The 13,561-nt window shown below is 42.4% G+C and overlaps 1 protein-coding gene across 1 annotated transcript in view; it reads left to right on the top strand.

The window, feature by feature from the left end:
• Kif11 (kinesin family member 11) overlaps positions 1 to 13,561 on the top strand; it is a 52,874-nt gene that overhangs the window by 37,839 nt on the left and 1,474 nt on the right. The window contains exons 15-21 of the mRNA XM_059258646.1: positions 4,144 to 4,269; positions 4,496 to 4,654; positions 5,676 to 5,782; positions 6,971 to 7,250; positions 9,119 to 9,341; positions 10,849 to 10,997; positions 12,154 to 12,270. Coding sequence (XP_059114629.1) covers positions 4,144 to 4,269; positions 4,496 to 4,654; positions 5,676 to 5,782; positions 6,971 to 7,250; positions 9,119 to 9,341; positions 10,849 to 10,997; positions 12,154 to 12,270 — 1,161 coding nt within the window. The remainder of the gene's footprint in view (positions 1 to 4,143; positions 4,270 to 4,495; positions 4,655 to 5,675; positions 5,783 to 6,970; positions 7,251 to 9,118; positions 9,342 to 10,848; positions 10,998 to 12,153; positions 12,271 to 13,561) is intronic.

Raw genomic sequence — 13,561 nt, 5'->3', positions numbered from 1 at the left:
GAGGATAGGACTAAACTTTGAAGTGTTTTCACTCATTTGGTGTAGTTGAGAAGAGGAATGATTAAGCCTGTGTCTCTTACATGTCTGTCATTTTAGCATTTGAAAGATGGAGGCAGAAGGATCAGGAGTTCAGAGCCATCCTTGGTTTTTAATGAGTTCGAAGGTACTCGAGACCCTGCATAAACAAGAGAGTAGCAGTTATGAATAAGCTTCCTAGTCACAAAGAGCAGCTCAGGTGGACTCAGGAGACCTGCGATCTCTTATTTGGTCTAGAAACTGGTAAATCACCCTTTTCACCAGAGCTAGAGTCAGGTTAACCCAACAGGAGATAGCAGGTAGCTGGTTTCTTATTTAGTACAAATGACCAAATATAGTAGCCCATTTTCTTTTTATTTTATTAACATGGATTTGTGGGCTTGATTGAGGGTGCATGCTACAATGTGTGTGAGCTCAAGGGACCACATTTCAGAGTCCATCCACCGTAGGTTCTGGGGATCAAACAGGTGATGAGGCTTACACAGTAAGTGCTTTACCCTTTGAGCCATATTGCTGGTTCATGGGCAGCTAATTTTAAAACTTAAATAGTATGTGGTGGTAATAGCAGTATGAGATAAAATGTAATAGTAATTCAGGAAAAACCAGTAGAATCTAGGAACATATACTAATAATTCTTTGCATTGGATCTATGTGACTAAGCCCCACTAGACCTTACTCTAAAAGCTTTTCTCTGTAGTTCTATAGTTACTCTTTCTGACAGGCATGATAGCACATAACAGTAATTCTAGCACTTGGGAGGTTGAGGCAGGAGGATCATGAATTTGAGGCCAGTGTAGACTGTATAGATATTGCCAGCCCAGTCTGAATTACGAGATCCTGTCTTAACCATAAACAAAGTCACCCATAGCAGGGCGAGGTGGCACACGCCTGTAATCCCAGCACTCAGGAGGCAGAGGCAGGCAGATCGCTGAGTTTGAGGCCAGCCTGGGCTACACAGACAGTTCCACGACAGCCAAGGCTACAACAGTGGAAACCCTGGCTCCCCCCCGCAAAAAAACAAACAAACAAACAAACAAACAAAAAAAAAAAAACAGTTCAGTCCAATTATATCTAATGTATCTTTGTTCTAAAATGTGTGTGTGTGTGCCATGGCTTGTGTGTGGAGTTTAGAGGGCAGTTTATGAGAGTGAATTCCAGGGATCTTTCGTCAGGCTTGGTAGCAGACAGTTCTGACTGTGACATCTTACCAGCCCCAATTTATCTTTAGTCTATAATTGTATTGTTTATTTAAGAAGTGCTTGGTCAGCTGGGTAATGGTGGTGCCGCCTCTGATCCCAGCACGAGAGGCAGAGGCATGTGCATCTCTGAGTTTGAGGCTCGTCTGGTCTACAGAGTGAGTTCCAGGACAGCTACCAAAGCTGTTACACAGAGAAACCCTGTCTTTAAAAACAAAAACAAACAAACAAACAAAAAAGAAGTGCTTGGTCATTACTTCCTTTGTATAGAATCTTTGCTTCTTTTTCAGATTATTAATCTTTAAGAATTCTTATTTTATTTTTGTTTGTCTGAGTACTTTGCCTGCGTACAATGCCCCCAGAGGCTAGAAGGCAGTATCAGATCCCCTAGTGGAGTTGCAGGTGGTTGTGAGTTGCCATCTGAGTGCTGGGAATCAAACCTGGGCCCCTGGAAGAGCAGCAGCTCCATGTCCTTAACCACTGAGCCTTCTCTGCAGCCCCAACGGTATTCCTCTCAGAGCTTCTGAATAAATAGTAGATATCTCCATTCTTTTTGTTTGGTTGTTTTTCGAGACAGGGTTTCTCTGTGTAGACCAGGCTTGTCCTAGAACTCACAGAAATCCACCTGCCTCTGCCTCCCGAGTGCTGGGATTAAAGGCGTGTGCCACCACTGTCCAGATACTACAAATATTAACTGACCCTTTGCTAGATTCAGTGACAGCTTATGTGACAGATTTCTTCAGTCATCTAAATTTGACAACGTTATAAAACATTGTTATTAATAACTTCAGGAATTGATTCATTTATTTGTTGGTCTATATTTATTGGTATCTTTATACATAGTAAGTTGAAAACACTGAAGTCAGGTGTGGCAGCGCACACCTTTAATCTCAGCACTTGGGAGGCAGAGGCCGTTGGATCTCTGCGTTCCAGGTCAGCCAGGACTACAGAGTAAGACTGTCTCAAACAAATGGGGAGGGGGAAAAACTCAATCAAAGGAAGAGACAACTGAATTCGTTGACGTTAGTATGCTTTCAAAACCCATTTAGCTTTCTTTCTTTCTTTCTTTCTTTTTTTTTTTTTTTGCTGCTTTACTCATTTCTCTCTTCTTTGTTTCCCCCTTTTCCTTTACTTTCCCTCTTGTGTGTGTGTTGTGTGTGTGTGTGTGTGTGTGTGTGTGTGTGTGTGTGTGTACATGTATGCACAGGTGGATAAGGAGTCCAGAAAACAACCTTAGGGACCTCTCTAAGGTGCCTTTTTTTTTTTTTTTTTTTTTTTTTAAGCTGAGGATCAAACCCAAGCGCTCTACCACTAAGCTAAATCCCCAACCCAAGGTGCTATTTTTTTAAAGATTTGATTTTATTGTACGTATGGTGTGTATGTTGCCATGATGTGCTTTGTGGAGTCTGTCCTCTTCCCTCAACCTTTACACGGGTTCTGGAGATGGAATTTGATATCAGGCTGGAAGTAAGCTCTTTCACCTGCTTAGCCCCAGGGATCTACCTGTCTCTGCTCTCCCCATGCTACACTCAACTTGTTTTTTGTTTGTTTGTGGGTTTTTTTGTTTTTTTGTTTTTGGTTTTTCGAGACAGGGTTTCTCTGTGTAGCTTTGCGCCTTTCCTGGAACTCACTCTGTAGACCAGGTGGGCCTCGAAACTCACAGAGATCCGCCTGCCTCTGCCTCCCGAGTGCTGGGATTAAAGGAGTGCGCCAGTTTGTTTTGGTAATGTGGATTCTGGGGGTTAAACTCAGGTACTGATGCTTACACCACAAGCACTTCACTTCGGCTCTGCTAACTTATTTCTTCTTAGAGTTTGTATTTATTCATTGCCCTTTCCCTAGCGAAAAGGTCTTTCATGTTTTCAGTTTCACGTTTCTCTACAAGAACACACAAGTTCTGATACAATAGTTTCTAAGTCATAGGATCTTCACAGTTAAATATTTCTAGCTTAAAATTTGCTCTCCTCCTTGCCCGACAAATGTTTTGAGGCAGGGTCGTACTTTGTATCTCAGGTTGACCTAGAACTCACTATTTAGTCCAGGCTGCTTTAGGTCTCATATTAATCATCCTGCTTTTGCCTCTTGAGTGTCAGGGTTTCAGGCATGAACTATAGTTACGGTGCCTTGCTCCAAAGCCTGCTTTTTTTGGTTGATTTGTTTATATGGGGGTGGGAGGGTATATGCAAGTGAGTGCGGGTACCTGTGGAGTCCAGAAGAGGGCGTTGGATCCCCTGGAGCCATAGTTAACAGACAGTTGTGAGCCACCTAAAGTGGGTGCTGGTCCTATGCAAAAGCACACACTCCAAACCACTGAGCCATCTTTCCCCCTAAGGGGCTGACTTTTTGGCTCTTAATGACTTTTTGGCTTAGCTTTTTTGATCAATAACCTAAAGCTGTTTACAATTCATTATGTTAAAATGTATCTATAGATTTTGTTGTTTTCCTATGCTGGGGATCAAACTGGAGTGCTGGAATCTTAACACTTGACTGTCATTTTTCTCCTCTTCTCAACTCTCCATTAGACTGTTAAAAATTGACTATAAAAGGCAGGCATCATGGTACATACCTGTGATCCCGATAGTGTGGAGACAGGAGGAATAGGAATTCAAGCGCATCCTTGGCTACACAGTGAGTTTGAGGTTAGCCTGTGCTACAAGAGACCCAACAAACACAAAAGAGCAAATTAACCCAGCATTTACTATGTACTTAGTGAACATTGCTTTAATTAGTGGAGCAAGACTAAAAGATTTAGGCAGAATATAAATTCTGGATATGCAGTTATGTCTCTTTAGGTTATAAATGTCAATTAAGAATTTTGAATGTCGGTGTTTGGTGATAAGTATCTGAGATATGTCAGCCAAGTTAATGGAAATGAAAACATTCTTAAAGATGTGTTTGTTTTAAAACCCAGAATGAACTTGCTACCAACCTTCTCGCTTCCCTGAAGACCATCTTAGCCCCTGGTGTGCTTTCCATTTTGAACATCAATAGGCAACTGCAGCATATTTTCAGGACTTCATTGACAATGGCTGAAAAGGTACAGATGTTATATCCCCCCCCCCCCCCCGCCCCCGCCCCCGCCCCCGACAGAGTTTCTGTGTAGCTTTGGTGGCTGTCCTGGATCTCACTCTAGACCAGGCTGGCCTCTGCCTCTGGAGTGCTGGGATTAAAGGCGTGCGCCACTACTGCCCGGCAGATGTTATCTTCTTAATACCTCAAATTTGATAGGTTGCTTAAAAAATATATTTTTTTTTTCTTCAAAGATAGAAGATCAAAAAAGAGAATTAGACGGTTTTCTCAGTGTATTGTGCAACAATCTACGTGAACTCCAAGAAAACACAGTTTCTTCCGTGGCTGAATCGCAGAAGCTTTGTGCAAACCTTAATGAAGACCTGAAGTCAATAAAGGAAACCCACTCACAGGTATCTCTTAATTGACATTTTTAGTGGCTTGATGGACTTAATAATCTATGTCACCTGGTTTGAAGACTATGGAAACCTGAGGTCACCACAGCTACTGTTGTTTCTGGTGGTGATTTGTGTAAAATAATTGAGAATACTTCTCTAGATCAGTAATATTGGAGAATTTGTTTCATCTGGAACTCTGTGCTGAACAACATCCTGACAGAGTGGTTGTTTCCCCAGGAAGATGGATAGAAAACACGCCTGTGGAGGAAGGTTGCTGTAGCATTTTAAGTGAAAAAATTGCAAGACTCTTCTTTCTAGGGTGGCATGGATAGTTGCTATCTTTGATAAGCTGAGTCCTGTCTTCTCTCACTGCTGTATCACTGGGCGTGTTCCACCACACCAAGCTCCAGCATGTCGTTCTTATGGCCTGAGTGGTAATGAATAATAACGAAGCTTGGGTACGTGAGCCTGTTGCAGCAAGATCACACTTGTTGGTTGTTCCAGCTTAGTGAGACCGTTCTCCAAATAACAAAGAAAAAAATGTTAATTCTTTACTCTTTTTAAAGTCCTAAAATGTTCCGTTTCAGGGCTTTCCTCTATATTTGAAAGGTGAAATTAAAAATGTTTTATCAAGAATTTATATAGTTCACCAGGTGGTGGTGGAGCACGCCTTTAATCCTAGCACCCGAGAGGCAGAGGCAGGAGGATCTTTGAGCTTGAGGACAGCCTGGTCTATAGAGTAAACTCCAGGACAGCCAGGGCTCCACAGAGAAACCTTGTCTCAGAAAAACAACAACAAAATGAATTTATATAGTTCAGCTGAGTGTGGTGTTATGCACATGTAATCTCAGCACTCAGTGGCTGAGGCAGGATGACCAAGCAAGCTAGAGGCCAACCTGAGTTATATTATGAGACACTATCTTAAAAAACAAGTTCTAAATCCTCACCTGTGTGATCATGTTATCACTCATATTGAGAAAATAAACATTTAAGTATCACCATTTCACGTCTTTCCCTTCCTCAATCTTTCATACAGGAACTTTTACAGTTAATCAATAGTTGGACAGAGAGATTCTGTGCTTTGGAGGAAAAGTGCGAAAACATCCAGAGACCGCTGAACAGTATTCAAGAAAATACAGAGCAGTAAGATATTTTTAACTTCTTCTGAAATTTCTGTAAGTCTGGAATGATTTTCTAAAGGAAGAAAAACTTCAAATAGTACCAATAGTTCTGGTTTGCTTACAAGTGAATGTGTGACTTGTTGACATCTTATCTGTGTATATATGTATATAAGTGTATTCCTTCCTCCCACCCTCCCGTTCTCAAGACAGAACCCCACTGTAGCTCAGGACTGCTTTGACTGCAGAGCAGTTCTGCCTCAGCTTCCCAAGTGCTGAAATCCCAGGCTCAAAGCTTTTCATGGCTTTCCCAGACATTTTTTTCTTTGATTTTTCTTTATTAAGAAATTTTCTACTTACTCCACATACTATCCACAGATCCCCCCTCCTCCCTCCTCCTACCTCCCAGCCCTTTTTCCCAAGCCACCCCGCATCCCCACATCCCCCAAATTGAGGTCTCCCCTGGGGAGTCAGCAGAGCCTAGCACACTGAGCCTAGGCAGGTCCAAGCCCCTCTCCACTGCACCAAGGCTGTGCAAGGTGTCACACCACAGGCACTGGGTTCCAGAAGCCTGCCCCATAGACCAGGGACAGATCCTGATCTCCCTGCCTGGGTGCTCCCCAAACAGTTCAAGCCAAACAACTGTCTTCCATATCCGGAGGGCCTAGTCCAGTCCCATGGGGTCTCCACAGCCACCAGTCCACAGTTCATGGGCTTCCACTAGTGTGGCCAGTCATCTCTGCACATCCTCCCATCATGATCTCCACGTCCCTTGCCTGCAGTATCTCTCCTCTCTCTCATCAACTGGATTCCTGGAGCTCAGCCTGGTGCCTGGATCTGCCTCCATCAGTCACTGCACAAAGGCTCTGTGATGACAGCTAGGTTATTTGGTAGGCTGGTGACTAGAGTAGATCAGTCCAGGCACCCTCTTTCCCAGACATTTTTATGACTCCTATAAGTGTTTGCCAGATGATGCTAAGGCAGGGCTCTTGCTGTTGGCCTGCTGATTGCCTTGCTCATCCTCTTGTGAGTGATGATTGATTTCAGATACCCAGGGGGCTTGTTTTGTTTTGATGTTTGGTTTTTTGTTTTGTTTTGTTTTGAGAGTCTTACTCTGTAGCTCACATTGCTCTGGACCGAGATTTGTAGTCCAGGCTGGCCTTGATCTTACAGTTATTCTGGGTTTGTTTGTTTGTTTTTTTTTTCCCTATAGGAAGTCTACAGATATAATCAGCAAAACCACAGTTCACAGTAAAAAACTTCTTGCTGATTCTGATGGATTATTACAAGAACTCAGACACTTTAGCCAAGAAGGTGCACAGTTGGTGGAAGAGTCTGTAAAGCACTGTGATTCACTCAACAGCAACCTAGAAACTGTATCTCAGGAGACCACACAAAGGTGTGAAGCTTTGAACACAAGCACAGTTCATTTTTCTGAACAGTGGGCATCATGCTTAAGCAAGAGGAAGGAGGAACTTCAGAACTTAATGGAGGTAATGTGTCTGTACCTGGAACTAGCTTGGGGAGAATAGCTATAATCAGAAGGGAAAATATTCTTGACTTAGAATTTATTTTAAAACATTATATGAGCTGGACATAGTGGTACACACCTTTAATCTCACCATTGGGAGGCAGATATTTGAGTTCAAGGTCGGCTTGCTCTACATAAGGAGTTCCAGGACATCCAGGGATACATAGTGAGACTCTCATAGAAACAACCAAAACTTCCAAAACATTAAATAATTTAAGATATAATGAATAACTTTTTGTGGGGAGGGGAAGCTTCAAGATAGGGTTTTACTGTTTTACTGTGTAGTCCTTGCTGTCTTGGCACTCACCATGTAGACCAGGCTGGCTTCAAACTCCCAGAGATCCACCTGCCTCTGCCTCCTGAGTGCTGAGATTAAAGGCGTGTGCCACCACCACCACCACCACCACCACCACCACCACCTCCACCACCACCACCACCACCCAGCATGACTTAAGCCTTTAAGTATAGTACTTGCTATGCTTATCTATGACCTTGTTTTATGTTTTAGCATAGATAGGTCTTTTAAGTCTCAAGCTAATTTACTATTTGTTCTGTATTCTTTATTTTTGATGGGTCAGTTTGTTTAGGAATGGGTAGCTGCCTCTTACCTTTAAAAGTTTTATTTTGCCAGGTGCAATCTTTTGCCAGGTAGATCTCTGTGACAGGTCTGCCTGGTCTACAAATCGAGTTCCAGGATAGCTGGGGCTGTTACACAGAGAAATCCTGTCTCGGGGGAAAAAAAAATTTAAACAAAAGTTTTGTTTTATTTGGTGTGTGTGTGTGTGTGTGTGTGTGTGTGTGTGTGTGTGTGTGTATGTATGCATGCATGAGAGAACACCTTTGGAGGACAAAAGAAAGCATCTGACCCCCTAGAGTTGGAGTCACGGGCAGTGAGCTGCCTGACCCAGGTGCTGGAACCCTAAGGTGTCCTGAGGATAAGCACCAAGTGCTCTTAACTGCTAAGCCATCTCTCCACCCCTTAAAATGATTACTATTGTGTTTGTGTTTATGATGTGTAGTGTGGGCATACATGCCATGGCACAGATGGGGAGATTGGAGACACAACGCCTTCCACTTTTACAAAGGTTTCTGAAATCAAATTGAGGCTGCATAGAAACTGGACATGGTGGGACGCACCTGTGATACCATCACTTGGGAGCCAGAGGCCAGGGGGATTCTGAGTTTGATTGAGACCAGTCTGTACCACATAGTCTTAAGACTCTGTCTCAAAAAGAATACAAACAAAAGAAAACCTGGTGTAGAGATGGGTGAACAAATCTAGGGAAAGACCTAGTTTCACCCTGCCCCCATCCTCCACCCCAGCCCCTTCCCTCTCTTTCCCTCTTCTCCCCTCCTCTCCTGGCTTTGAACTCATTATTTAGCCCAGGATGACTTCAAAGTCATCCCTCTGCCTCTTCCTCTCTGTGCTATGATTAAAGGTGGGTATCACCTTGCCCAGCTTATAAGACCTAATTTCTTTAAAAATTAAAAATGAAAGTTTTTCAAGTTACAAAATCAAAGAATAAATTACAGAGCAAAAACAGACATAGGACTTAATCAGTCTGCTTTTCTTAAATCAGGCCTTCCTTCCATCTGTATATTGGAGCAATGTTAAGAATGGGTAGCAGGAGAGATGGCCTAGCAGGTCAGAGTGCCTCAGGCCCCAGCGCCCACGTTGGCAGTGAATACAGGGCTCATTGCCCTGTTCTCTCTTCTTTTGTCTGTGTTTTTAAAACTTGTGTTATGAAACGATTCAAGGTAATAAAAAATGATCCAAGGACTAAAGCGCTTCTAACTTTAGTAATGAAAGCTTGTTTGTATCCTTTACAGTTTGTAAATGGATGTTGTGAGGCTTCGAGTTCAGAGATGAGTGAGAAACTCAGTGGACACACAACTGCCATCGAGGGCCAGCACAGCTCCTTCGTCCTGCAGATAACTTCCGATGATGAGAAATTAAAAGCAGGAAGTCTGGAGCTTCATGAGACTATAAAAACTGGTTTGACAAAGCTAAATTGCTTTCTGCACCAGGATCTGAAACTAGATATCCCAACAGGTAGTTTATTTTTACTTTTTAAGATTTATTTTACTTATGTGTGGGCAGGGGTGGCTGGATATGCACTTGAGTACAATGCCCCTGGAGGCTGGGTGAAGGGATCGGATCCCTCTGGAGCTGGAATTAGGGGTGGGTATGAGCTATCCAGTGTGGTGCTGGGAATTAACTCTGGTCCTCTGGAAGAGTAATGCATGCTCTTAATCACTGAGCTACCTCTCTTATCTCCAGTGGGTATTTTAAAACCAACAGAATTGTTAAGAGTTTTTGAAATTGAATTCAACTGTATGCAGTGTTAGACACTCCAGTTTGCCCACTGCCCCCTAATGCTGTCATTAATTGGCATCATTTAGAAATCACCATTTTTACGGCTAGGTGGTGGTGGTGGCACATACCTTTAATTCCAACACTTGGTAGTACTGTGGAGCTCTAGGGTCGGGACCAGCCTGGACTACATAGTGAGTTGCAGGACAGCCAGAGCTATACAGAGAAACCCTGTTTCAAAAAAAAAAAAACAACCCCCCATCCCCGCAAAAAAAAAAAAAAAATCACCATTTTTAGAGATCAGAAATGGCAACGATTGGTAAACTACCATGATTAGTAAGCTGATTTACATAGATTAATAGTTGATTCTTCATTGTATTGTAAAGCCATTGAATTGTATACTTTTTTGAATGACTTTTGTGGCATATAAATTACATCTCAAAGCTTCTTTTGAGTTTGTACTAAAGAATATTGGTTTATTTAGTTTCTTCAACCTTTCAGATTTATTGTTAACTATGAATGAAAATGGAATGTTAAGTGAAAAGGCACCTCTCTTATAAAGAAATGTAACTGCCTTAAGAGCCAGGCACTACACCAAATTATAAAGAAATGGTTACTCCTTTCGAAGTATTTACCTTGGTAAAACTTTTAATTCCAATAATGCCACCACTTCTCAGAATGCCCACAAATTCATTTCTAAGCCTAATACATTTTTTGTACATTCTTAGAAATGGAAACTTCACATTTTTGGAGGTAAGATGACTTTTTCAAATTGTCAGCTCTATTAAAGATCCATTACAGGGCTGGAGAGAAGGCTCAGCATTTAAGAGCACTGTTCTTCCAGAGGACCCAAGTTCAATTCCCAGCAACCACAGGGTGACTCACAACCATCTGTAATAGATCTGATGCCCTCTTCTGGCACACAGGTTTACATGCAGAATACTCATACATAAAATACAAATAAATAAAATTAAGAGAGAAAGAGAAAAAAAGAGATGGCTTTCCAGCAGACTCGGCTGGAATGAAGCCCTAGAAGTAGGAAAAAGCCAGTCTTATTTTTAAAAAAATTACTATGTGAAAACAATATTACTAGCTTCAACCAGTTTGTGCCTGGCAAGTAAAAAAGATGTATGGAAATCACTTTTGTTTGTGGAAGACAACTCACTTGAACGTATACATTTTAACATAATTTTAAAAATTATATTTCATACTAATTTTCCCTGCTTTTCTAATGTCTGCTATAAAGGTATGACACCAGAGAGGAAAACTTACTTATATCCATCAGCACTGGTGAGAACCGAACCCCGGGAACAGCTCCTGGAGCAGCTGCAGAAGAAACAGCCCAACCGGTTAGTGATGCCGAACTGCCCAGAGAATGACAAGGCCGCCAGTCAGGTAAAATTGAAAACATCATGTAGAACTCTCCCATAAGCTCTTACTTAGTTTTGCACGTGTGGGTGCACATGTGTGCATAGGGGTGTGCATACAGCATGTGTGCATCTGTATGGAGGCGGGAGGTTGACTTTGGGTGCCTTCCTTAGTTGCTCTCCACTCAATATACTGAGGTAGGATCTCTCACTTGAACCCAGAGCTACTAGTTGTGCACTGGGATTACAGGCCGGCTGCCACACCCACAAGACATTAGGTGGGGGCTGGGGATCCAGAATCTGACCCTTACATTTGAACAGCAACTGCCTCACCCTCTGAGTCATCACCCCAGCCCCTGTGAACTCTTGATGTGGTTGATCTCATGGAATGACTCTTACTTTTCACTCTATGCTGTTTCCTATGAGAATTACTGGCTTTTAAGCCTTTCTTTTAATCTTACTAATTTTGACTTTTAGCTGTGATTGCATACCACACACTGTTGTAAGTTCTTTACGTGTATGCTAACTCAGCCCTCTCAGTAGCCCTGTTGGATGGGCACCACTGTAGTACATCTTACGAATGAACCGACAGAATCTGTGTCTCAGGTTACAGAGATGACGCTGCAGTGAGAACCAAGGCAATCAACCTACAGTCTGTGCTCTGTAGTCAATAGCAAGTATAGGAAAGTTAAGGAAGCAGAGAATAAGTACAAGCCAATGCATTATATTTTGTAGATTTTCTACTAATTATTAAAGTTTAAACTTTCATATAATGCATATGAAATCATTCAAAGAAGAAAATTGACTTTATGATTTTTTTTGTTTGTTTTTTGTTTTTTTGAGACAGGGTTTCTCTGTAGTCATGTCTGTCCTGGAACTCACTCTGTAGACCAGGCTGGCCTTGAACTTGGAGAATCACTTGCCTCTGCCTCCCAAGTGCTAGGATTAAGGGTGCGCACCACCGCCGCCGCCTGGCTTTTATGATGACCCCCACCACCACCACCCCACCCCTCACCCCCGCTGTCCTGTCCTGGAGCTTGCAGACCAGGCTGCCTCAAACTTGAAGCAATTCTCCTGTCTCCACCTCCTGAGTGCTGGGGTTGTAAAGCATGTCCCACCATGTCCAGCTCTGTGTGACGATCCAGCACCATGGACTTACCTACTCAACCAGCTTCTTATTTTAGGACATGGATGAAGAGAAGGAGGTTCTGGAACAGTGTACTGAAGAACTTTTAAGTCAGGAGACATTGGTGCACACCGGTGTGGATTGCTCTTCAAGTGGCGGTGTTCCCTTTTTCCAGGTACTTGATGTATTTCACTCACCCGCCTTCCTCGCCTGCTGCCAACTTCACAGCTTTACTATTTAGTATAAAGGGGTCATGACTAACCTAGCCAGGCATGATGATATACACCCTAAGTCCCCACACTTGTGAGGCTAAGGAGGAGCTAGCCTAGGCTAACAAAGCAAGACCCTTCTTTAAAACAAAACATAAAGCAGTAACAAAAAACAGTATTGGTGTAGAACAACAGCATTCAGTCGTCCCTTTCAAATGGCTTGTTAATCTTTATTTAAACTGTTTACAGTTTAAATAGTCTGATACTGATGAAGGAATCTTCTATGGACTACATAAAGGTAACATTTGACCTCATCGATAACTTTAGCAAATAATCTTCAGCTATTATTTTTGTCTCATTTCTGCATCTTACTGTAGGGGCAGTTATTTCTCTTACTTGTACCTTTACCTAGTTGGTCCTGGTATCCATCTCTGCCCATCACACTTGGAAGGTTAAAGTATTTGAAAGTTCGGGCCTATAAATTGTACTAATGATTTAATCTTGCCCACAGGAGGCTTTTCTTTTGTTAATTATTCCCCAGTGTCCCAAGTTCTCTGCCTCCCTGAGGCTGGACAGTTAAACCCTGTGGCAGATCTTATGCCCACCACCTTGTTTGCTTTTGAAACAGTCTCTCACTCTGTAGAACAGGCTAGCCTAGAATGTAGCAATCCTCTGCCATAGTCTTCCACATGCCGAGGTTACAGGCCTATGGCATCATGGCCTTCTAACACAGTTAGGAACAAGCCATTCAGAACTACCTGGTGCAGGTGAGGTGTTACATGCCTTTGATCCTAGCACTTGGGAAGCACTTACATCTCTAGAGTCTAAAACTTTATAAAAAGTTGGTTTGTGATTTGTCTCAGCATTTACAATTGAGTATGCAGTATTTTAAATATCCTCCTGAAGCAGGGGGCTTCCAGAGGTATAGAGTCCCTAAATGCATAATGTAGAACACATTTTTCTTTTTCTTTTCTTTTCTTTTTGAGACAGGGTTTCTCTGTGTAGCCCTGGCTGTCCTAGAACTCTCTGTAGACCAGGCTGGCCTCGAACTCAAGAGATCCGCCTGCCTCTGCCTCCCAAGTGCTGGGATTTAAAGGCATGCACCGCCATCACTATCCAGCATGAAACACATTTTCAGTAGAAGATAAATGGAAGAATGAAAGTGTTCCATAGTTGCCCATGTCAGCTTTTCTGCTTAGAGTAGAATGGTCTTTTCTTTTCTTTTTTGTTTTTTGTTTTGTTTTGTTTTTTTAGTTT

Source organism: Peromyscus eremicus, chromosome 1 (genome assembly GCF_949786415.1).
Source record: "Peromyscus eremicus chromosome 1, PerEre_H2_v1, whole genome shotgun sequence".
Classification (NCBI taxonomy): domain Eukaryota; kingdom Metazoa; phylum Chordata; class Mammalia; order Rodentia; family Cricetidae; genus Peromyscus; species Peromyscus eremicus.
The sequence above is the reverse complement of the archived record's forward strand: the minus strand, read 5'-3'. Positions and strand labels throughout refer to the sequence as shown.